Genomic DNA, 26,191 nt, shown 5'->3' with positions numbered 1-26,191 from the left:
AAGGTGTCCTGTTGTACCTGGCGCAATAGAGACAATAGCAGCAGATCTTTCAAGTCCTGATAGTTGCTAGATGGGGCCACCGTGGATTGGACTTTTTGGTCCAGCACATCCCACATGCTCAATCGGATTGAGATCTGGGAATTTGGAACCCAGGGCAACACCTTGAAATCTTCATCATGTTCCTAAACCATTCCTTGCTGAAAGATGCCACTGCCATAAGGAAATATCATTGCCATGAAGGAGTATACCTGGTCTGCAACGATGTTTAGGTATGTGGCACGTGTCAAATTGATGTCCACATGAATGGTCGGACCAAGGGTTTCCCAGCAGAAAATTGCCCAGAGCATCACACTCCCTCGACCGGCTTGTCTTCCCACAGTGCCATCACTTCCAGAGGTAAATGATGCACACATACACAACCATCCACGTGATGTAAAAGAAAACATGACTCATCAGACCAGGACACCTGTCCCTTCTCGGACCACTGTCGGTAGGTATTCACCACTGCTGACTGTCCTATATCGTTGTCCTGTTGGAAGATGAACCTTCTCCCCAGTCTGAGGTCCAGAGTGCTCTGGTACAGGTTTTCATCAATGACGTCTCTGTACATTGCTGCATTCATCTTTCCCTCCATCCTGACTAGTCTCCCAGTTCCTGCCGCTGAAAAACCATGCTTCACTCTAGGGATCGTATTGGCCAGGTGATGAGCGGTGCCTGATTTCCTTCAGACATGACGCTTGCCATTCAGGCCAAAGAGTTCAATATTTGTTTCATCAGACCAGAGAATTTTGTTTCTCATGGTCGAAGAGACCTTCAGGTGCCTTTTGGCAAACTCCAGACAGGCTGTCATGTGCCTTGTACTGAGGAGTGGCTTCTGTCTGGCCACTCTACCATACAGGCCTGATTGGTGGGAGTGCTGCAGAGAAGATTGCTCTTCTGGAAGATTCTCCTCTCTCCACAGAGAAATGCTGGAGCTCTGTCCGTGACCATCGGGTTCTTGGTCACCTCCCTGACTAAGGCCCTTCTCCCCTAATCGCTGTTTGGCCGGGCGGCCAGCTTTAGGAAGAGTCCTGGTGGTTCCAAACTTCGTCCATTTACGGATGATGGAGGCCACTGTGCTCATTGGGACCTTCAATGCTGCAGACATTTTTCTGTACCCTTCCCCCAGATCTGTGCCTCGATACAATCCTGTATCAGAGATCTACAGACAATTCCTTGGACTTCATGGCTTGGTTTGTGTTCTGACATGCACTGTTAACTGTGGGACCTTATATAGACAGGTGTGTGCCTTTCCAAATCATGATACAATCAACTGAATTTACCACAGGTGGACTCCAATCAAGTTGTAGAAACATCTCAAGGATGATCAGTGGAAACAGGATTTTCACATGATTAATGTAATATTCTTGACGCAATATAATGCTTGCCAGCACCAGTAAGCAGCGCACCTTCTATACTGTGAAAGGGACCCCACCACACACACAAATACATGCACTTACTCAGTGACGTCACCGCATTACAAGTGTCATGGAAACTTTGCCTCTAATGTAAAGACTCCCTCTCAAAGTCATTGGTTTTGAGCTATAAGATCAGACTTTTTAAAAACATAAAGCTGAGGTGGTCCATGGAGCATCTGAAATTACACTTCAGAATCATTCATTTTTATACAGTTTCTGCTCCCCCTTAACACTTTCAGGGATGGCCTCTTCATCCAATGAAATCGTGTTATGCCTCCCTAGTTTCATCTTTGCCGTCTCCCTTCCAGCTGGTCACCTTTGGCCCCAACTTGCAGTTTCATCTTAATGCTAGCACTTAGTAGTGCACATATCTTTTGCCTGTTTTGGTATTCTTGGCATTATCTGCACCAGTCCTGCTTATTAAATTATCCTTTCAATATCCACCTCCCTTTGGGCACTACAAAGTTTGATAGAAAGGCTGTAATTCTTTTTCTAGAAAAGCCAAGATACTACAGGTGGAGTTCCTTATCTAAACCTCCTTACTCATTCATTTGACAAGTATCTCATCTCCAAGATCTCCCACTTTCCGCAATACATCAATTCATTTTCCCTTGATACAAAGGCCTTACACAGAGACAGACTGCATGCTAAGCTGTTTTCTGCACTTTCAAACTGTATCTAAATAATCAGAGTATTAATTTAATAAAATAATGATTATGTAACATACTGAATAACATTGATAATGCAGCTTATCATAATACCTTGATTACACATTGTCATTTTTAGATCATTGCATACATATTAAGTACAATTATCAAAACCATATTAACTGAATAATTAAATAAAAATATTCCATACTCGCTTAATTTCAAATGGCCCGCAAGCTCATTTCCGAAACATAGGATGTGAGGGAATCACAACGTTTCACTGAACAATCAGTTGGCGCTTTCCTCATGAATATAAATGAGCCTTCCCCTGTCATCTGTATGTTTTGGAGCGCATTTTGCTTGCGCTCCAAAACATACAGATGTAGGACCCAGATGAAAGGAATCTGTAAAAAAGAACCAAATTACAGCCGTGGCCAAATGTATTGGCAGTGACATAAATTTTGTGTTTTGCAAAGTTTGCAGCTTCAGTATTTGTAAATAACATGTTTCTATGGTATACTGGAAAACAATAAGCATTTCATAAGTTTTAAAGGCTTTTATTGGCAAAAACATTCAAAATATGCAAAGAGTCTATATTTACAGTGTTGACCCTTGTTCTTTATAACCTCTGCAATTCAATCTGGCATGCTGGATATCAGCTTCTGGGCCAAATCCTGACTGATGGCGATCCATTCTTGCCTTATTAGTACTCTGAGTTGATCACAATTTGTGGGCTTCGGCTTGTCCACTAGGCTTTTGAGGATTGACCACAGGTTCTTTATGGGACTAAGATCCGGGGAGTTGCCTGTCCACGGATCCAAAATTTCGATTAATGATCTAAATCTAGCCTTGCTAGACAATGCTGAAAATTGCTTTGAACTGTGGTAATGTTTGTACCTGACAAATTAATGATTATAGACTGATGAACCTCTTTAAAATGTGTGTAGCGATGTGCAATCACTTATAATTGATAAATATAATCTTTAATTCTGTATGATTCATCTCATTCTACTAAGAATGGTAACTATAATGCTTAACTTGATAAAATACAATTATGTGTAAAACCAATATGTTTTTGTAACCAGGGATTTTTAAGTTGTTACCTACACATATAACATCCATAAAATAATTTTATGTTTTGTATGTAAATGTTCGCTGGCGTATACAGAGAAAGCTGATGACAACGAACATCATGTCTCTTGTACCATTCTCAAGATATAAAAGTTCATGATTAAACATGCAATATTTTTGAGCAGGAGATTGTAAGCCTCATCACCAAAATCAACTGTCAGAAAGGATAGCCCAGTCGACCATGTGACTCTGAAAAGTCACTTCTGATTAGCGCAGGACACCTTTGGGGATGCGGCCAATTTCAGTTAAAATATTTCCAAACAGGAAGAACTACTCTTCTGCCTGCACGTGCTTCATCTGGTCGCTCCTCTGACTGCCAGGTCCCTCGCCATTTGAGGTCCAAGAACACTCCATGTCCCGAGAAAGCTCGTCACTCTACAGTTCACACACACGAGAAGGCCTTGCTTCAAAGCCAACATCATAATTCATACAGGCAATAACTACAATTGTACAGAGATCCAAAACACAGACGGAACGAACTTTCGGCCAAGAACCAAGCAACACAAAGAACACAAGGAAACACCACTACACGCAAGTACATCTCCAAATTGTGCTCAAAGTGCTAGTGTATTAGTTAAATAATTTGGGTAACCCGATAGCAAATCGATGTAGACTCGAAGGATAAATGGTTCTTAAGGTAATGTCAGACTCCATAAAGTTCATTTTCACTGTACTGATAATTTATTTCACATCCTGTCACACTTTTCACCAACCATTATGAATATATGTGTTGATTAGATTTATGTTTAGAATAGTAATGAAGTTTGTCTGTATTCAAAGATGATTGACTGTGGTATATTTTGATATGGTCTCATCCCTGTTTCTAAAAGATTTCGCTTCAAAACTGTACCTAAATACAGTTCAATAAGCCATGAGAATAATATCACTCCAATAAGTCAATAAATCGTAATTCACTTATTAAAGCTAATTCCTTACAGTAGAAATTGTGAGCTGATACAACTAGACGATGTATTACGATTTCAATGATGGCATATCTATTAAGACAAGTAATCTAGTTATTTGTTATTTATCTAATTTATAATGGTTCTCGAATGAGACTAATTCCATTATACATTTCATTACCTAATAAGGTACAATAAGGACAGTTTAATTTAGTTCATAGCTCACATATTTCAAGACATTAAATTTAGCATACCAAATATCCTTACATATAATGGTGTGAGAATAAGGCACTTTAAAGTTCCCTCCTAAATGTCGCATACCAAATATCCTACAGTAGCGTTCGCATTTTCTTCTCTGGACTATCGATTTTCCAGATGTCCCAAACAGTCGGAAGGGGGCTTCATCAGAGAAAATAACTTTGCACCAGTCTTCTGCTGTCCAATCCTTGTAATTCCTGCAGAATTTCAGTCTGTTCTTGATGTTTTTCTTGGAGAGATGTTGCTTCTTTGCTGCTTTTCTTGACACCAGGCCATTGCCCATAAGTCTTCGCCTCACTGTGCATGCAGATACACTCACACCAACCTGCAGCCAATATTGAGCAAACTCTGCACTGGTGGCATGATTCCGTAACTGACTCCTCAGGAGGAGACAGTCCTGGCCCTTGCTGGACACTCCGAGATGTCCTGAAGCCTTCTTCACTGCAGTTGAACCTCTCTCCTTGAAGTTCTTGATGATCTGGTAAATGGTTCTTTCAGGTGTAATATTCTTTGCAGCAATTTCCTTGCATGCAAGGCCATTTGGATGCAAAGTGATGATGGCTACACCTCTTTCTTTAGGGGTAACCATTGCTAACAAGAACAAAATGATTGGAAGCACTTCTTCCCTCCTTTTATAGCATTCAGTCTGCTCTTATAATCTATGATTTCACCTGACTAGTACTCATTCACACTTTTCCAGGTGCTGCTGATATGATTAGTGAAATGATGTTAGCTGGTCATTTTGTGCCAGGACCAAAAAAACAGTGAAATTTGGGTTTGAGTGATAAATATAATTTTTTTGGGCAATGACGCTTGATGCAATTATTTAAAATGCATCTGATCACTCTGCACAATAATCTAGAAACAATGTGAACAAGCACCACAACAACTGAAGCAGAAAACTTGTATGTCACAGCCAATACTTTTGGCCACGGCTGTAGTCACACTGTCAGAATATTTCAATTTAGCCATATACAACTTAGGTATTGTCAAAATCAATGCTGCACTGTCAAAAGTACATTTCAATATTATTTGCATGGGTGCTACCAATGCAGATGCTGGTGCCTCATTTTCAAAGTGCCCTTTGAGGGCAAAAATAAACCCTGATGAGGCCCAGACTGAAATTGAGTTTGACACCTTTTTTAATCTATTCTTTGACCAACAAGCATTAATGCAGGTCTGGCATTGTGGACTTGTGTATGCGTGCACAACAGCACCGCTGCTGAAAAAGATCCTAAGGGAAATACTGAATATGAAACTCAGTTGGCTCACTGAGCTGAATTCAAGGGACTTGGACAAAGTCTGAAACACTTATAACACATTTGTTTTTCTTTTCTATACAGCTTTATAAATATGCCTTTATACTCATCACTGCTTTAATAATTTTCAGAGCGATAGTTAATCTAAAAATGTATATTAAGTCATTATTACCTCACCTTCATGTTGTTCCAATCTTTCTTACATGGAGCACAAAATGAGTTAACCCAAGTATAGATTGCAATGAAAGTGATGACTGAAGCTGTCATTCCAACATCTCTTTTTGTGTCCCACAAAAGCAGCAAGTCATTTGGTTTTGGACCAACATTAGCGTAATTAATTGATGACAGAATTTTCATTTTTAGGTGAACTATCCCTTTTATATTATTATAACTATACATTCATAGACACCAATGCAATAGAATGCAATAAACTATGCACAACACATTTACTAACTATCCTATAATCAAAGTCTTTATTTATTTAAAAGGGGCCGTTAAACCGAGTGAGGTGGGGTGTTTGTGCATATGTGAATGGTACCATAAGTACATTTGTTAGTGAGAGAGAGAGAGAGAATGTGTGTCTCAAGGTTAACAAATATTGACAGCGAATTATCTTCAGCAGCAGGGTCACAGGTGGCTCCAACAGGCCTCATTTTACAGGCTAGGACGAAACACACACACACACACACACACACACACACACACACACACACACACACACACACACACACACACACACACACACACACACTACAAAATTGCCAAACATCAGAATTCGAAGCACTGCTTGACTAGACAAAACAAAATATCTTGAGTCAAGTTCAGAAATATTTACATTCAAATTTGGATGAAATTCACATATTTAAGTGATTCATCAAAGTAATAGTACACAAAAACAGTAAAGCTAGGCCACTCAACTATTTCTTTGTCCCTTTCTTATGGATTTAAAGCTAGGGAAAATTGTGAATTCTGATATCTTTGTTTCTTACCAAATCCTATTGCATGCATATGGAAGACATGGGCTATGATGCATGAGCCGAACAGACTACTTTCATGACACTTTTGGGTCTTGCTTTAAGCTTTAAAGTGAGGCAATTTGAACTGTCATTGTACTGAAAAGAAGGGCAGTGATATTTGAAACATCTCGTTTTGTGTTCTTCTCTCATGGGAGAATTTTCATTTTTGGGTGAACTATCCCTTTAAACACTTACAAAGTAAAGGTACATGACATGCAATAATTATGAGCCTTCACTTATGCAAATTCATTTACTGAAAAGGTGATTAGCAATTAGTTTCAATTAGCCAATTGAAAGTCAGCATATTCTCTTTATATGTGGAGCTTTCCATGAGCCTTCTCATGCCACTTTGTGAGGTTAGAAGTGCCATGAACATTAATCATATACAGTACTTTGGGAGTGCACCATTAATCTGTTAAAATATGGGATACTTTCAGAATGTAATCTAACAGTATGTGGGAATCTTATGCCCAATTTCTCCCATAGTAATGTTAGAGAGGCAGTAAAGGGAGTAATTTAATTCACATTAGTTTGTGATCGAAGTTAATCATTTTCTTTTATGAATATTTATGATGTTATAATTGATGAAAACAGTTATGGATACATATTAATTCGACTGATGCCAATTATATATACACACCGATCAGTCACAACATTAAAACCACCTGCCTAATATTATGGGGGTCCTCCTCGTGCCACCAAATAATAAAGAATAGCATTCTGAAATGCTGTTCTTCTCACCACAATTGTACAGAGTGGTTATCTGAGTTACTGTAGACTTTGTCAGTTCGAGCAGTTACAGAAATACTCAGAAATACTGGGCTGGTTTGAGTATTTCTGTAACTGCTGATCTCCTGGGATTTTCATGCACAATTAACTGAATGTTGCAAAAAACAAAAAGGCCTACAGTGAGCAGCAGTTCTGCGGATGGAAATGCCTTGTTGATGAGGTCAACGGAGAATAGCCAGACTGGTTCGAACTGACAAAGTCTACGGAAACTCCGGTGGATTTAATGTTGTCGCTAATCTGTATATTTATATAAATAAAAGAGTAAATGTACAAAAATGATGAAAAATGCAGTGGTCCCAAAATATCTGCCCAGTTTTGCCTTGCTTATTTGCATCAAATAACATTTAGAAGTGCTGCTGTAATATTACACAAAAAATGGATTGTCCTGGTTCTAAAGAGCTGCAAAGTTCAGTCTAATTTACATATTGAGTAATGCCGCAAATTTATTCTCCATGAAATGTACTCTTGCACTCCTACTGTGCGACTATACAGTCAGTCTGATAGACACTTTATTGATCCCTAAGGGGGAATTCAGTATACCCCAGCATACTGTGACAAAGAGAAGGACACAAGATATTGAGCTGCATATTCAATGCTGTCATAAAAAGCATGAGTGCAAATACTGAGTCATCACCAAGTCATGAAAAGTGCTAATATTAATATTATGTCAATTATTGATGTTGGGACACAACCTCTCACTTTTTAAACAGAGAACAGTCCTGGAGTGTCAAGCGTAGTCTTTGCATACATACAGCAATATGCAGAAACTAGGGAACCTGAACATGTTTAAATACATTTTGGTGTTATTTAGCAATACATCAGGCTGAGTAATTGTGCTAATTAGAAGTTCAAAAGAACCTTCTGCACAAGGTTGTTTTATTTATTAGTGAATAGCTAGTGAATTGAACTAGAACTAGATGAAGAACTTCATTTTCTGAACAAGAGTGATGCTTAGCTGTGCAAAACTCACCGCCATAATGGTACTGGGAGTGGTTGCAATGACACTGCCAAGATGTATTTTTAGCATGTTGCTATGCATTAACTATGGTTTTACCTACCAAAAGTTTAATAAGTATATTCAAACTCCTACCTCTAAATATGAACAGTAAAAACTTGTCCACTTCATGCATTTTTACTGATCAGATAGCTAACTGATTGAAAAAGCTCCAAAGTTCCATTTACACTTGGCCACGTCAATGTGTCTCCGCCAAATGGATATAAATCCGATCTTCAATTCCTGTGCTATACGCAAATAAAACAGAGTTAAGTTCCGTGATTATGCTAATTCCGAGCAGTGAATTTAAAAGATGTGGTTTACTACTTAATTCCAATTGAATTTGCTCAGCACGCGTGTGTCTGTATGGGCACGCTGTGTGTTTTCCCCCTCGGGTCTCCCCATAGGTGCGCACACGTCTTTGTTTAGTTTCAGTTTCATCAGCGATCGGAAACAGATAAAAAAAGGAAAAAAGTTCTGTCTCTACTACAACATGCAATAGTCACTTTCTTTGTTATTGTTTACTGTGCGACGCAAGCCCAATGCAAATATTCAGTGACAAAAGTCTCAAATGTGTTTCGGAGAGCATTTACACATGGGGCCTGATGTATAAATGTTGCGTAACCACAAAATGGGCATTGAAAAGTGAGTAAGCAATTTTCCACAAACATATCTTGATTCATAAAAACTTGCCGTAAATATGTGCGCACCCTCCAGACACTCTTGACTTCGTGTGCGCACTTTTACTGGTGTGTGTGAATTGGCGACTCCAGCTGGACAAATAATGAACTAAACAGACTGATTATAAACTCTGATTTTCATTTAATTCACATTTACAATCAAAATATAGTTACGCACTTTAAAGAGATGTAATCATTATCAAGCCAATAGTAGGCTATATTATTTTTATGTAACTAATTGAAAAGGCATTCAAATATAAGCTGTAACAGGGAAATATCGATTTGGGATGTGCTGCGTATGGAAAATTTCCTGTGTCATCACAGAGAAGGAACATATAGTAACTAAAAATGACAGTGAATATTTCTTAGTTTGAGATATTTTGTTTATTACAATCCTGTACTGAGTTAAGAAGCACACTTGACATGTATAAGACAGTAGCTATAAAACAGGCCAAATTCAGTAGGTCGAACGGACCATTGGAGATATGTCTCATCAGAAACAGTATTGTACAGCTGGAAACATGTTGCAAAAATAAAATGTGCATCAAATGCGCTGCCTGCACCACTTCATCCCGACCCTCATATATATATATATATAATAAAGCAACAACTCTGAAAAAGAGGAAAAAAAAACATTCACTGCACTTCTCTGGATAACTTAATACACCCTTTAAACTGAACACAAAATTAGGATGAGAAATTGCTCCTTTTAATTTACAGACACAAAGTCTGATAACATTATATCAGAGACCTAATAATGCATCAAATGTACAGTATAATCATTCCGTGGAGACAACTGAAAAACAATTATGAATTTTACTTTTATAATATTTTTCCTGGTACCAGTCCATGTTTTCATTATTGCTATAAATGACTCAAACAAACTTTAAAGATGAAAAGACTGGGGTTTTCTGGGTCGGTTGTATCACTCGGGACCAGTTTAAACTGAAAAGCTCCAATTTGTGCAACAGAGAAATATCTGACTGATTACAAATGGTAACGAAGGTCTGGTAGACCCAGTTATCTAACAGCCATTGTAAACCAGTCCAAAATAATATATTATATATAAAAACACAACAATACGATCACATTATTTCAGATGGCACTCTCCCTCCCATTGCTCGCTGGTCTATTGCCATAGATAGCATCCATTTGGTCGAACCACTTCCACTTTCTTCTGTTTGGACCACTTTTTTTTTTTTTTACACTTTTCCCTACACTGTTGGTAGGTCCGGTTGTAGCATGGAGACACTTCCTGAAATACTTTTTTTGCTTTGTGTTGTTCGTAGCTAACTAGAGGAACGTCTGCACCTCATTTATTGACCACGCCATGGTTTTGCGCACAGCCATTTCTTTTTACAATTCTAAAGTCGCGTGAACAAATGATATTCCAATCGCTGTTGCTAACTTAACTAGGGGGTTGATGTCCCGTCTCGCAAATCCAGTGACGGTTCTCTGACCAATCAGTGATCTGCAGGGCTTTGACGTCACATTTAGTATCGGCTTGGCTCGCTTGGAACCTCGACCAAGGTGGTACTAAAAAAAAGTATCAGGTACTATCCACAGTGGAAAACCCCCAAAAAGCAAGCAGAGTCGAGCTGTACCGTGCAGTGTATAAGCGCCATTAGCGTCACTATTAGACAGATCACAGAAAGAGGATTCATTGAGGTTGCATGTATTGAAGCGCTGCAGTCCTGATTTCACTTTGTTAGAAACTACAGTTATACCATTTCATTTTAATGCAGCAATTTTAAAAGCACCCACATGTCGGATTTCTCATTCATCACCGAGATATTGAACAAATGTTTTTGTTTCTTATCATTTAGCAAGCCACTCGAAATGTGTGGATAACTTTCCGATGAGTTAAAAGCAACATTTTAAACCAATATTTTTGTTTTGAATTAACTCAAACTAGGAAGACATTTAATGAATGCATCTTTTCCTCTTTCAGAAATGTATAAGGTTTTCAAAGCAGTTCTTTGATACTTTAGGGATCAAATCATACCATAACTAAAGCAAAATATTTCTCTAGTGCACTTGTCTATCATTGGGGAATAAAATGCGAAAAAGAATGATTTTACACATTTATTTTCAATTGTCCATGCTTTAAAAACTATTAAATGCCAAAAATATGCAGAGAAAGAGAATAATTAACCATCTGTTCTCAACCTAAATTGCAAATTCATAACTTCATTCATTGTCCAATTTCAGTCATTTTTATTTTGTGAGCACTGTGCAAATCTGCAAGGCTCTGTGAACTGCTGCTGTGATTCCAGACTTTCTGTAATGCTGTTAGCAGTTAATTGGCCAGTAGACATTGCCAACCAAAATGCAACAACAAAGTTTATTCTTGTATGGTCACAACTGAAAGAGTTTTCTTATGTTCTCCAGTAAGAAAACAATCTAGTTTGAAAATAATATGTTGTAAGTTAAAACTGTACTTGCTCCTAACAAAGTGCAAAACGGTCTCACGCATAATTTTGGTTGACTACCTACTGTACTACTCTTTCCGCCCAATCTCCATCTTCCATCGTTCCAGCAAACAGGTAGTCCTGACACATACTGACACTATGAGTTGTGCTAAGTGGACATGTCATACTGCTTAAATGTCTTTGAGCTAATGCATTTAAAGTGCCAAAGAACCACAGTGTTTGCACTCTTTAGGAACATCAACCTACCAATCTACATGCATTCGTTTCTGCATATTAAACTGGAAAATTAGAACGTTTTATTGAGGCACCATAACTAATGCATTGACCTTCAGTTAAGCTGGCTTCTGAATCAAAACACAAGATATTCAGTTACTCTTATCATTAAACAAACGTCCTGTCCTCATGCGGTCCTTTTAATTTTACAGTTTGCATCAGTCTGTTTAATACTCAAACACATGCAATTCAATGCACATTCACACTCCGAGGGAACTAATGGAGTGCTTTAGAAGTGTCAACCAACAGCTAACTGTAGACACTTCAATTTCAACACAAACTGTAGCATTTAAACTCATGTGTTTAAATATCAATCAGACAGAGTCCCTTCCGGGACTGACTGCCAGCCAATGCGCTGTATCTAAACAGCATGTTTTTTTCAGCATCTCGAGTCATGAGTGTCTCATTCTTAAGACAGTGTATTAAGCAAGAAATAGTTCTATCAGAAAGACTGGAGATTATTGGAATTGATACAAACAAAAAGATACTTGTATAATTTGGCATAAGCCCAGTCCTACGGTTCAGCACTCAGCATGACGAAAGGGGAGCGGAGCTTACCCCACCCAGAATGAGACCTAAACTGGTGAAGATGGGGGGGTAAAAACACAGAAGTATTCGAACAATGAGAGAAAACTGCCCGACTTTTAAAGTGGAGGCTGAATTGTGATTGGATGAGATAACTGATACATGTATCCTGAGATCTTCCTGCAAAAACTACGCTTGCGCTTACATTTCTTCTGAACTTTTAAAAATGCTTCAAAACACATGAGTGTTTCATATTTTTTCTCTGTCAGCTTAAATAGTTCGAAAGATGCCAAAGCATCAACCTCTGCATGTCACCAAGAAACACAGAGACAACAGCCATTTGTCCAATCAAATTAGACGACTGTTGCATAATATTAAATTAACACAACATAACTAGATACAAATGAGCATGCGTGTGTAAATGCTAACACATACACAAATAATAACAGTCGAATGCAGATGCACTGAAGCTTTACTGCACCTAATTAAACAGCCTAGGGCAACAACCGACCAAATAACAAAAACTTAAATCCAATTATTGCGCTGCGTGTATGTGTGTCTATAAGGGATTACTGAACATTTCTTCAGCCCACAAAGGAAGAGCATTAATTAAGAAAGATAAATGACATTTGCAGTTAGCCAGGTACACCACTGTAACAAGTGTGTGTGTGTGTGAGGGGGTAACATTTTTGTGCTTTTTAACATTTAAAATATCATTTTTATTTTTCATTTACTAAATTTCTTTGTCAAAATTTGTTCCATAGGAATGTTGCATAAAAGTTATTTTACAGCATCTAAAAGCACAGCAAAAAGACATTCATCTAGTGCATGTTTATATGAAAAACAACTGAAAAGAGGACAGATGAACTATTATGAGGAGCCTTGAGAGAGAATACAAAGGTGGATTCAATGTGGAAATCTTTTGTGTTGATCGTACCTGATGCACACATAAGTTCCCACTTCACTTCTTACATAATAGTTCTAATTCCTGTTTCACCGCTGTTTTAACAAACTGCAATCGTCACATACTTTGACACTGCATCTTGAATTATTAGAATTTATTCTTAATATATCAATAAATTAAATTTGAACAACATAAAAGTAAATGTTCCAAGGTAATGCAGATGCGCAAAGGCGACGTTCTGAAATGATGCTTGAATGAGCGGGACATTTCATTTTACAAATACATTACACTTGGATTCCTCTGTCCTTGTTTCCTTTCCTTGCATCTTTTCCTCATATCCACAGAGGGAGCTGACAGGAAGTGAAGGAAAGATTGCAAGAAAAAGGGACAGTTTTATAAATGAGAAGCCATTAGACGAGAGAGTTGCTGCACTGTTTCTTTGCCAGTTCAACGCTATGTGAGATTTATATTAATCAGTCTTTTTTTTTGTTTTATCAACAACTGAATAACTTAAAGAGATATTCAAATAGACATCAAAAAGCAAGTTCATGAGTTACTAATAGCCAAATATTGTGGCCATTTCACAACATTTTAAAGTCATGTTCTGTATTAACGAATTCTGTTGATTATAAAAAGAAACAAATACAGTTAGAAAATCAGATCTGTAACATATACTGCAACAGTTAGGATACCTTACCCCTGGCTTGGAAGTGCGATTACAGCTTGTTGCCGGTCACCCTTCAAAGACAAGCACCGCGTCTGTCAAACACAGAGGCGGTGGTGTGCACGCGTCCACCTAGGCTTGTGCTGCTCTCACCATGGTCGCGATCGGCCGAACAATATGCTTTTTCACCCAACACTGTAATCTAGCAAATCGTTCACGTGGATGTATAGGCTTTTACAGCATAATTTTCTGTAAAGCTGTTTTGAAAAGATGTGTATTGTGAAAAGTGCTATAGAAATAAATATTACTCAATTATATTTCAATCATTAGATGTACTATAATGCATAGCTTTTAATGGCATCATGCTTAATTCTAATGTGGACTACTAACCTCTCTCACTCTGAATCACATACACAGTAGACAAACAAATTCCTTAATTGAATACCTCATCAAAGATGAGTGATATGACAAATTTGTACAGCCATTTATGCAGGAATAAACAAAAGTGCACAAGTATAATGTACTGCTACTAAACACAAATCAAAAAAATTACTAAAGGTAAAACTTGAAAATAACAAAGTCATTTAAGATTAACATTGTATAAAAGGTAGGGCGATTAAACATTATATCCCTTTCAACCAGTGCACTAATTGTAAATGAAAAGATTACAGATCATAGTTTGGATATGCTCTTACTGAAACTTGGCTTAAATCAATTGATTATATTAGTTTAAATTAGTGTACCCTCCCAGGTTATTGTTATAAACATAAGACTCGCCTGAAGAGTCGAGGAGGAGGTGTTGCTACAATTTACAGTGAAGTTTTTGGTGTTACTCAGAGGACAGGATAAGTTTGTCTTTTGAACTTAATGTGACACTGTCAGTTTTGCCTTTGCTACATTATATAGATCTCCCAGGCTTTTTTCTGATTTCCTTGGTGAATCAGATCTAGTAGATACTGTGGCAGAGCTTTAAATGTTGGTGACTTCCCATAGATTCAACATTCACATAGATAATGAAAATGTGAATGTTGCCTCGTCTCTTGTACGCTGCGATCAGCTAATGTTACTCAATCTACACCACACTATATTTCAGGTAGAACTATTCTTTCGACCACTAAAGATAGCTTCACCAATAATCTTCCAGATTTATCTCATATACCCAGTAAGCCAAAAAGTGTAGAAGAACTTGAATAACAGAAAATATAACTATGGTCTTCTCTAAAACTCTTGATAGTATCGCCCCCTTCGATTAAAGAAAACGAAAGAAAAAAGCCCTGCACCATGGTACAATGATCACACTCACGTTCTCAATGAATGGGAAAATGAAGCTCAAGAAGAAGAATACAAAATTAGAGGTATTTTGCGGTGTATGGATATTGTCTGTAGCTACAGACAGGCACTAAAAGCTGCCAGGTCAGCATATTTTTGCAAACTCATAAAAAATAGCCACACCAATCCTAGGTGTTCATTCAGTATTATGGCTTAATTGGTTAGGAATAAAGCCTTGACTGAACCAGATATTATAAATAAAAAAGGCATATAAAAAGAATATATAAAAAAAGGCATTTTGACTTGCGAAAATATTACCAAACTACATTTTTACATGATTGTTAATAGATTGACAGACAAATGAGAGCGGTGCTTGCCTGTACCACCACTGACCAGTTGCTAAGTGGTTGCTTAATTGCTATGGGATATTATTGTCTGTTTCTTTACTCACTGAAATCTGCATATGGACATACACATTGTTGCTTCCATCGCAGCACAATAGTAATGACTTCATGAATATCTTTACTGATAAAATTGAAATAATCAAAAATAAAATTGGAATTATGCAATTGTCTGTCACAGTACCACAAAAAACCATGTCTCATAATTTTCCTCACAAGCAACTTCAATTCTTCGCAGACATAGGTCAAGAAGAGCTAACAAAACTTATCAAAACAACATGATAGATCCAGTACCAACTAAGCTCTTAAGAGATTTTTCATGTAATCTTAAAAATCTCTTCATAATATTAACTCTTCACTATCCTTAGGACATGTCCCAAGACACTTTAAAACGGCAGTTATCAAACCGTTTATTAAGAGCCCACAGCTTGATCCTGGAGAATTGGCTTATTATAGACCATTTCAAATCTCCCGTTTATGTCGAAAATACTAGAATAGTTAGTGTCCTCCAACTATGCTCATTTCTACAGAGAAATAGAATACATGAACAATTTAGACCCCATCACAGTACAGAGACAGCTCTTATAAGAGTTACAAATGACTTGCTCTTATCATCTGATCATGACTGCATTTCTCTTCTTGTCCTATTTAGCAGGCCGCTACCACTTTGTCTGTGTACATGAGGAATTGTTAAAACAAACCAAAGTATGGAGTGCCACAGGGATCAGTTTTAGGGCCTCTGCTTTTCTCCTTATAAATGCTTCCCCTGGGAGATTTTATCAGGAATCATTCAAGTTTCCACTGTTATGCCGACGATACCCAACTTTATATTTCTTTGAAACCCAACAAAATTTACAATTCTCCAAATTAGCAGAGTGTATCAATTAAATCAAAGATTGGATGGCCAAAAATTTCCTTCAACTCAATGACAAAACAGCGGTAATAATTATTGGACCAAAAACCTCTAAGAAAAATAAATAAGCCTCAAAAATATAATGAATCTCGATGGATGTATGGTTACATCGTCTTCTACAGCAAAGAACTTGGGTGTTATATTTGATACCAATTTGTCCTTTGAAAATCAATTTTCCAGTATTTGTAGAACAGCATTCTTCCAACTCAGAAATATTGCTAAGTTATGAAACATTCTCACTGTTGCTGATGCCAAAAACTAATTAATGCATTCATGACACTAATTAATGCATTCATTGCCTCTAGATTATTGTAATGCATTACTGGGAGGATGCCCAGCAAGTTATCATAGATTCATATCCCGAGGTTACTAGAGCCGGTCAGATCCATCTCCATTCCTGCTTGGTGTCGAACTCCACTGCTAAGTGTCTCTGAGATATGATGACTAAATGCAGCCTGTGCCAGCCAGTCATCACTTCAGTCTATTACAATGGACTTCAGGGGATGAAAGTGATGCCAACTCAAACCATAAACATGGGATACTTCATATGCCACTGCCTGAACCTTGGACATAGGGATAGACCCTACCAAAATGACCTGCTGGTTGAATTGCGATGCACCACACTGATTTCTGCCTGCATCACCTTGGTATAATGATGGACAAAACACTTAAAGTGGAATACATTGACTTTCAATTAATTTCAAACAAAAGCCTTTATCGGTCAACTAACAAAGGACAATTCATCAATGTGAATTTCTGCAGTTAACCCAAGATGATCTTCAAAAGACATTAGTCATTAATATTACAGCTCAAACAAAAACTTTGTTTAAATAATGGGCCTTAACACTTACCTAGTTAACTAATTTTAAACAAAAGCTTGCGCTGCACATAAATAACTAATATTGCCATTTTATTCATGCAGGTTAGCCAGAGGGGAACAGCCCTCACTGTGGGCCTGGTTTCTCCCAAGGTTATTTTTCTCCATTAACCAACATATTATGGAATTTTGTGTTACTTACCACAGTCGCCTTCGGCTTGCTCACTGGGGTTCTAAATACAATTATTATTTACTTTTTTATTTTTATACACAATTTACAATCATATTTAATCTACAGAATGATGACTCAAAATGAAACTAATATCTATAAATTATTTCTGTAAATGCATGATTTTCTGTAAAGCTGCTTTGAAACTATGTGTGTTTTGAAAAGCGCAATACAAATAAAAATACTTGTACAGAGCAAATCAGTCGACAAGTGCAAGTTACCTGAACCTGGCTTAATGAAAAGTTCAACTCGGTCCAATACTACTTAATCAAATTAAAGAACACAGTGAAGTCATATCTTGGGGGCTGACACAACATTTGCCTGAACAAACAATGCACTTGTTATCAAAAGTACCATGCAGAAGATAATTTTCCTAAAGAGTTATTGTAAGTTAACATTTCTCCCTATCTATAGCTGTAGCGAATGCCCTGTATTCTTGGAAAACTAGCATCTGTGCCCTCCCCAGCAGTTACCTATTGAGGAGAATATAACCCCCTTTGTAGAACACTATGTTCTTCAGATGCACCTTTGGCTGAAGTTCAAACAGTAGCTTTTCAGATGTCTGACCTCTGCCTTGGCTTCTAAAGTTTTCATTTCTATTTTCATGCTTTTTCAGACCAACTAGTACAAAGCTCCAGGCTGCTCCAACTAGCATGGCTTTCTTTTTGACAATCTCTATGGTTTCACCAAGGCAGCCCTTCATAGACATTGAAAATCCCATTGCTGCTAATTTCAGTGTTTTATAATTCAAAACAACTTGATTGCTGGTATGCTTAATCTATAGCATCTGCTTGGCTTAGACAGGGCCAAAACAAAGAAGTGACCATAAAATCAACACATTCAAACTAACAATAAATTGCATAATCAGAGATATTTGCTATTTTTTGGGTCCTTTGCATACTTATTACAAGTATATTTGTAAGTACAACTCCCATGCACTTTAGAACAATAGGTTATGTACTTACAAGTGTGTGTACATGTGGATGAACTTACTTTAAACAACAATGAATCCTCCATGTGCTCCGCGTACACAGATGTGAGTCTGTACTGGTTCTCCACAGTGATGTCAATCTGGTACCCGGTCAGAACGTAGCATGCAGTGCGGAACTCTTGAATCTTCTTCTGGAACACTTCCTTCAAACGCTGGTTCTTCAGTTCTGCACTTTCCATCTGCTTACGCAAGTCTGAAGAACATTTAAATAACATGACATCTGAATAATCGATTTAAATATAGACTAATCTGGTACATTTCCAAACCACTTACTACTGCCTAATACTAATATATATAGATGTTTTAGATACTCTTTTTATTTTTAACACAGCTGCATATTTACATCAACTATTAATAGCTGAAAAAGAATTTCGATATGGTTCTTCACATACAATCAACTCTATGTAATATTTGTATTTCCTTAATTAACTGACAACATAATTTATCTAATCATTAGTTAAAATCTATTACAGTAGGTTCATGCAAAAGACTGCTCATTTGTATAGAAAGGGAGGGGCTAGACTCTTCAAATCTACTAATATAATTTTTTAATGACCAATTCACTCAACATTAACAGCCCAGTAAACAAAGAAAAAAAATGTATCAAGGTCATATCACAATATTAACTTGAATATGCAATTTCATAAAAATTAAAAACTGATCACATGAATGGGCAACAAGTAAAAAGCCAATTGTCTTATAGCTTCAATCAAATACTTCCATATATGTTTGACAGAGGCCAAATCTACACAGTGACTTTCATTTTCTCATAGGGCTTTATGAAAATGATATTGTGTGCAAAATAAAGTCCTGCCAGAAAGAAAGACAAATGTTCTGCTACTGTCTCCTGTAATTGCAAACCAGATCTGGGCAGTTAAATTGTGAAAGTTGCAGTCATCACATTACATAATGTGTTTATGTGTTGAACACTAAAATGCATTTTGTTCATGTCTTTTTCCATTAACTATTTATCAGGATCACTTTTAATTATATCTTATGCTAATTTCTCTACCCTTTCCCTCCACTGGAATCTTTTTAAAATATAAAAGTTATCACTTGGTTCTTTTTCCAACAGAGAACCAGAAATTACACACTAACCTCAGAACACAATCAATTCCAAAATTAGCTATAATTAACATGTGCTGTATGTGACACTCATCTGCATTAATAGGGTAAAATTATTGTGTCATACATTGAGACTGCATGAAAGTTAAGCAGCAAAATGCAGAGTGAGAAATTGTATGGAGAGAGAGAGCTTAGCATTTGTGAAAAGTGTGGAGAAGTTAATACGTTTATAAAAGAAACATTTCTAAACATTTAAGCAAGAAGACAAGTACTTATTGAATAAGACCTAAACAACAACCCATACAGCTATTTCTTAGGTTTATAGAATATTAAAGGTGAAACCCCCTGGTCTAACACAATAATTAGAAATCTCTAATGTGGTCTTTTCTGCTGTGCTTCAGTGCACATGTGTTCGCTTGAGTACATGTAGCTGCTATTAATTTTAATTAATTTAAAAAATTACATGTTTCTGTGCTTATGTAAAGTTGTGCTCAGGGTCAGTTAAAGTCAAGCTGCAAAGTACTTTTCACTCATTTTGAACTGGATCTGTGCAATCACAAAGCTTGTAATCATGCAGTTGCTGAGATGGAAAAAAAAATAAATGGACCATAAAATAAAAGAGGGACAGTGAAAAGAGAGAAAAAGAGAAGCAACTGCTAATTTAAAAGCACACCACAGGGTGTTTGTTTACTTGTGGGTCTGAGGCCTAATTAGACTCTTGCCTCTTACCAAACTATTTCAAACAGAGGGAAAGAAAGAGAGAGATAAAGAGACAGAAAAAGTGAGAGAGCCTAAAGAGAATAAATGAGTCCAGAGAAATATGGATCACACTTGAATCCAATTAAACATTTAGCCCCAGCTATTAAAAAAAATAAATAAATAAAAAATTTAAAAAAAGGCCAAGAGAAAAACAATAATCAAACAAACCGAGTATCTGGAAAAGAGGATGGATTTTAAAATTACCTAGTATTTCCTGAGAAGGTGGGATAATGAGGGTGGTATCATCTGTTGGCATGCCGCCCCCCGCCTCTATTTTACGGAGGCGTTCCCTCAGACGTTGACAATCCACCCTTAGCTGCTCCATCTCTTCAGTGCGCTGCAGTTTGGCGATGCTGGTGGGATTCATTTGCAGGTGAACTACCTTTGTTTTCACTGGGTCATAGTCTCCCTAACGCACATAGGAAAGATGTTAAAAGTATTAGAAAATGTTAAATAATAATTTTACTAAAGCAAGCATGAGAAAAGCAAAAGAGGAGTTAAAATGTTTAGAAACATAGTTTTAAAACAAGCACTTATCTGATTGATTCGTGCAAACCCAGACACAATTCCTTTTAATGTTTTTGGCCTGTGGTACCAAAGTATTTAATGGATGAAGAAACAAACTTTTATTCCATCTTCTCTGATAAAGTTTAATGATAAAGTAAATATAGAAGTCTGGAAACATAACAGGCTGTGTTTTAAAAATCCTGAAACATATCCAATCTGAAAATCATGCCTCTGAATGTAGTTAGCTCTCAAAACTCTCTCTCCAAAACTTTATTAAAAACAAATTTATATGAAATTAACTTTTCTTTGAAAACATTCACTGAATACTAAAATGCTAGTAATTGTTAAGAATATAAAGGAATGTTAAAATATTACCAAACAAAATTTGTACATGATTGTTAATAGATTGACAGACAAATGAGAGCGGTGCTTGCCTATACCACCACTGACCAGTTGCTAAGTGGTTGCTTATTGGCTATGGGATTTTATTGTCTGTTTCTTTACTCACTGAAAGCTGCATATCGACATACACGTTGTATGTCAAGCTTTGAGGGGATAAATACACAAAACCACACACTTTCATAAGCTATGTTACTCCATGAATAATTTCCTAAATCACTCTTATACAATTGTTTACGCTCACGTGGTACTCGTGTTGTTATTTCAGCGAGCTCCACGTGACAGGGAATCAGAGAGAGAGAGAATTGCGGTGAGTTGGTATGTGTGTCACCCCCTCCACTATTTTGTATCGGCAAGTGTGTCATACCTCCGACTGAAGAGAGCGAGATCTTAGCAAAACAGTCGGCATATGTGACACCCAAAATCGAAAATCAATAGCCTCCATATCGTGGGTTCTCAACTCTAAAATATGCGCATGACGGGGCAGAAGCATTGGCTCCATCTGAAGGGAGGTTGAATGACACTCGTTTGGGTGAAAAGTGCTTAGAGAATGCACAGCTTATCGACAAGTCACGTGGGTCAAATATTTTAGGTCAGAAAAAAAAAACTGAATTCCTGATTAAGCCCCCCCAAAAATAAAAATAAATAAAAAGATCACATCCCTGTGTAATGGAATGGAGGAAATGTAATTGAACACATTGAATAATTTGGGTTAGGAGTTTTTAAAATCATGGGCCAATGGTTCATTTACCATATTACCCATTACAAATACTGTTAAACTATTACTAAACTATGAAACCAGTTAACATGAAGCGTTAAAAAAATTATGATTTCTTTAAAAGGCTCTCACAGCATAAAAATACATTTACCCGATTTACCCTCCAAACAAAGGGCCGAAAGAAGTGATAGTTCATCCCTGTCTGAAACTAAAGGCTTTATCTACTGGAACGATTCTTCATTTGGGTGTAAAACTTCAGGGGTTTAAAAGCCATTACTGAGCCTTCTGCTGAATTATGGGCCCTATCAAAAGAATAATGCCTCAATCTGAACATCTCATTACTGAGCAAATTGCATCACTCTGAGCTGAGCACAAGAGAAAGAGAGACACAAGGGTAAGAGGGAGGTGTCAGAAGAGCAGAACAGAAAGTGACTAGGAATCATCACAAAAATGACTAGAAATACAAAGCAAAAACAAACAATCATTCAGTCAAGTGTTATGTATTCAGCTGCAGAGAAGTAGGTACACGTATGAACCAGGGTTATAATTGTTAGCATGACTCGCATAACTACATTAAAATAAAAATGACCACAAATTAATGTATTTTTGATACAAAGTATATTACAAAACTTTCAAACTTACATTTATGGCCTTCTTTAAACATGAACTTCCCACTAGATACCAAAAAAAAATAGATGGCCCTGAGAACGTTATTAAACAATAATATCAGTTAAAACTTTAAAGTTGGCAGTCCTAAATTACTCAACTAAATCTAAAATGACAACACTATGTACCCAATTTTTAGGCAAGTGAGTATTCTGATTTTATTGTTTCCATGCACGTTTTTCAACTCCAAAGCATAAAAACTTGAATGCTTATTGGATTCAATAATTTTCAGGTGGTATGTATTTGTGTAATGAGGGAGGGTGTGGCTAAAGTGACTAACACCTTATATCAAGTTGTGCATAATTATTGATAATTATTTACTTCAGGTAAAACGGGCCAAAAAAGAGAATTAACTTACACTGAAAAGTAAAATATTGTAAAACTGCCTTACAGACGGATGCAACGCTCTTTATATAGCAGAGCTATTGAGGCGTGACCACCGGACAATCATACATTTTGTTGAGAATAGTCAACTGGGGCACAAAAAAAAAAAACACATGGAGAAGGCGCAAATTAACTCCAAAAGACTTAAGAATTAAACGTGAAGCTACCAGGAAACCATTATTCTCCAGTGCTACCATATTCCAGAACTGCACTATACCTGGAGTGTCTAAAAGTATAGGGTGTCAAGTGCTCAGATGGCCAAGGTCAAGAAGGCTGAAACACGACCACCACTGAATATATTCACAAGTTGAAGCGTCAAGATTAGGCAAAGAAATACATGACAACAGATTTTTCAAAGGTTTTATGGACAGATGAAATGAGAGTGACTCTTGATGGACCAAATGGATGGGAACGTGGCTGGATCACTAATGGACACAGGGCACCACTTCGAGTCAGGTGCCAGCAAGGTAGGGTGGTATAGGCTACTATCATAAAGGATGAGGTAGTTGGACCTTTTTCGAGTTGAAGGACTGAAACTCACTGCCAGTTTATGGAATGTACATTCTTCAAGCAGAGGTACAGGAAGAAGTCCCCAGCATTCAAGAAGGCCATGATCTTTATGCAGGACAATGCTCCATCATATATATCCAAGTATTCCACTGCTTGGCTAGCCAGCAAGGGCCTCATACATGCCCAACTAATGACTTGGGACCCCTTTCTCCCCGGACTTAAATCCTACTGAGAACTTGTGGGCCCTTCTCAAATGTGAGATTTACAGTGAGTTAAGACAAAACACCTCTTTGAACAGCATTTGGAAGGCTGTGGATGCTGCAAAAGTTGATCGTGAACAGATCAAGAAACCGACAGACTCCATGGATGGAAGGCTCATTACATTTATTGAAAAGAAGGGTGGCTATATTGGTCACTGAATATTTTTGAAAGGCCAACATTTTTATTTAATTGTCATTTTGTTACTTATTTGTTGCACCTACTCAAATTTAGAATAAACAACGGAGTTGAGACAAATTATTTTTGTAATTTAGTTGCCTAATAATTGTGCACACTTATATATTCCCCTGAGAAAGACAAAACTCACTTTTTCTTTAACCATTCAGGTTTGTGGTTCAATAACATTTTGGATTGACAGAGCATTGTGTTATAACAATAAACAATTCAATTAATCCTGAGGAATACAATTTGCCTAAAAATTGGGCATGGTGTTTTTTTTTTATATATACAAAAAATATTATATTATTTAATCCTTAAATGCATGGTAATTTTCCCACTTACATATTCTGGTTTATAGAGACCCGGCACTTATCAAAAATGGATGCACAAAATGCACAGACTGTGCCAAATCTTTCAAATATTTTCAAGACAAATAGAAAATAATAAAATAACATATATTTTGATATATGTTGATGTTTTATTTTTCATAAATCAAAGAGATAATGCAACAAATCAGGACAAAAATTGGAACAGGATTAAATTCATACTGAAATGATGCAACTGGCTGTCAAACACATATTGAGCTACACATAAGATACACATCAGCTACAGCAAGTTACACATGTATTTTCTCAAGTCATTAATGAGTCTAAATAGATGAACAACTTGCATTATTTCAGTAGTACACCCAAATAACAATAATCATATCATACCGTTCTTGTGTTACACTTGCTATAGTTTACTTCAGTGATGTTTCTACATCAGCTAGCAATGTCAAATTTTAAAAAAATCAATCACTGGAACATCAGTGCCACAGATTAAGAAATAGTATGCATATGTACACGCATATGGGATACTGAATTCACCATTGTTGATAATACATTGTTGCACAGAGAATTAACGTGATATAGTATTTATTTGTATTAATATAGATAAGAAATAATCATAAATATAATTTATGGAAGTATGAACTTATATATTATGTATGAATGTAAAAAGACACTTTTACATACCTCGGGTCTCTAAATATCCTATACAATTTTGAAACTTAAACCTTATCTATATTAATACATTTATTTGTATTAATATAGATAAGAAATAATCATAAATATAATTTATGGAAGTATGAACTTATATATTACGTATGAATGTAAAAAGACACTTTTACATACCTCGGGTCTCTAAATATCCTATACAATTTTGAAACTTAAACCATTATAAAAAAAAAAATGTGTTGCAATTTTGACCTTTTTTGTGTTACACTATGTATAAGAGATATATTGAGGAATACTAAAGATGTCTGGGTAAAACTCAAAAAAATGGACGAGGTACCGGGGGTAGAAACCCAAAGGCATGCATTTAAGGGTTAAATAGAACTGTAAGAAATCACGTGTTCTGTGATTCATTTAAAAAGTTTAACACGTTTGTTTTTCTTAAACGTGATTAACGCATTTACTGTTAATACAGCATCAACACTTGTGACGGTAGAACCTTTGTAATTGAGTCATTACACTGACGCACACCTTCACAAGACAACAGCGCTTACCTGTCAGGGATAAAATTAAGGAGAAAGGACCTCTTAATGCTATTTGATGTACTAAACAAGGCCAGATGGGACTTGATAGAAATCAAGTATTTTTCAGCCTATGTAAGGCCCATTTTAATTACCGCAAAGCACACCAAGTCTTAACTATCATCAAAACACAGAATGAGACGTTTGTGTATGCAAGCGCTTTTGATGTGGAGTTCAAAAAAGTGATACTTGGCGCTGACACTCTGATGCGAATCATGAAGCAAATCTTGTATAAGATGGAAATAAATGCATTTTGACAGGAAATGAGCTATAGATTTCAAATGTCAGCATTTTCAAAATCTGACTAATAGTTATAAAGAAAAACTGATCGAATGACAGCACTGTGTTTAATAATATTCATAATAAAATATTAATAATATCCAAAACAAGAAAACAACTAAAAATAAACTAACTTGATGTCAAATTAAAAATAAATATGAATAAAAACGAATCCTTTTTACAAAACATTGTTATAGTCTGTACAGGTGACAACTCCATGCTTAAATCTCTTTAACCATTAAGTTGAATCATGCATGAATCACAAACAATGAAAAGGTTAGCAGTCCTTGGGCCAAAAATAAACCTCTTAAAAACATCAAGTGTGGAGTGAGTGGGTATATT

At 36.6% G+C, this 26,191-nt stretch overlaps 1 protein-coding gene across 3 annotated transcripts in view; it reads right to left on the bottom strand.

Moving 5' to 3' along the window:
- mad1l1 (mitotic arrest deficient 1 like 1) overlaps positions 1 to 26,191 on the bottom strand; it is a 94,892-nt gene that overhangs the window by 24,181 nt on the left and 44,520 nt on the right. For all 3 annotated transcript variants that reach the window (XM_052127041.1, XM_052127042.1, XM_052127043.1), the window contains 2 exons: positions 20,580 to 20,784; positions 18,554 to 18,744 (listed from right to left, as the gene is read on the bottom strand). In XM_052127041.1, coding sequence (XP_051983001.1) covers positions 18,554 to 18,744; positions 20,580 to 20,784 — 396 coding nt within the window. The remainder of the gene's footprint in view (positions 1 to 18,553; positions 18,745 to 20,579; positions 20,785 to 26,191) is intronic.

This window comes from Xyrauchen texanus, chromosome 5, assembly GCF_025860055.1.
Source record: "Xyrauchen texanus isolate HMW12.3.18 chromosome 5, RBS_HiC_50CHRs, whole genome shotgun sequence".
NCBI classification, from domain to species: domain Eukaryota; kingdom Metazoa; phylum Chordata; class Actinopteri; order Cypriniformes; family Catostomidae; genus Xyrauchen; species Xyrauchen texanus.
This window is presented reverse-complemented; position numbering and strand designations above follow the sequence as displayed.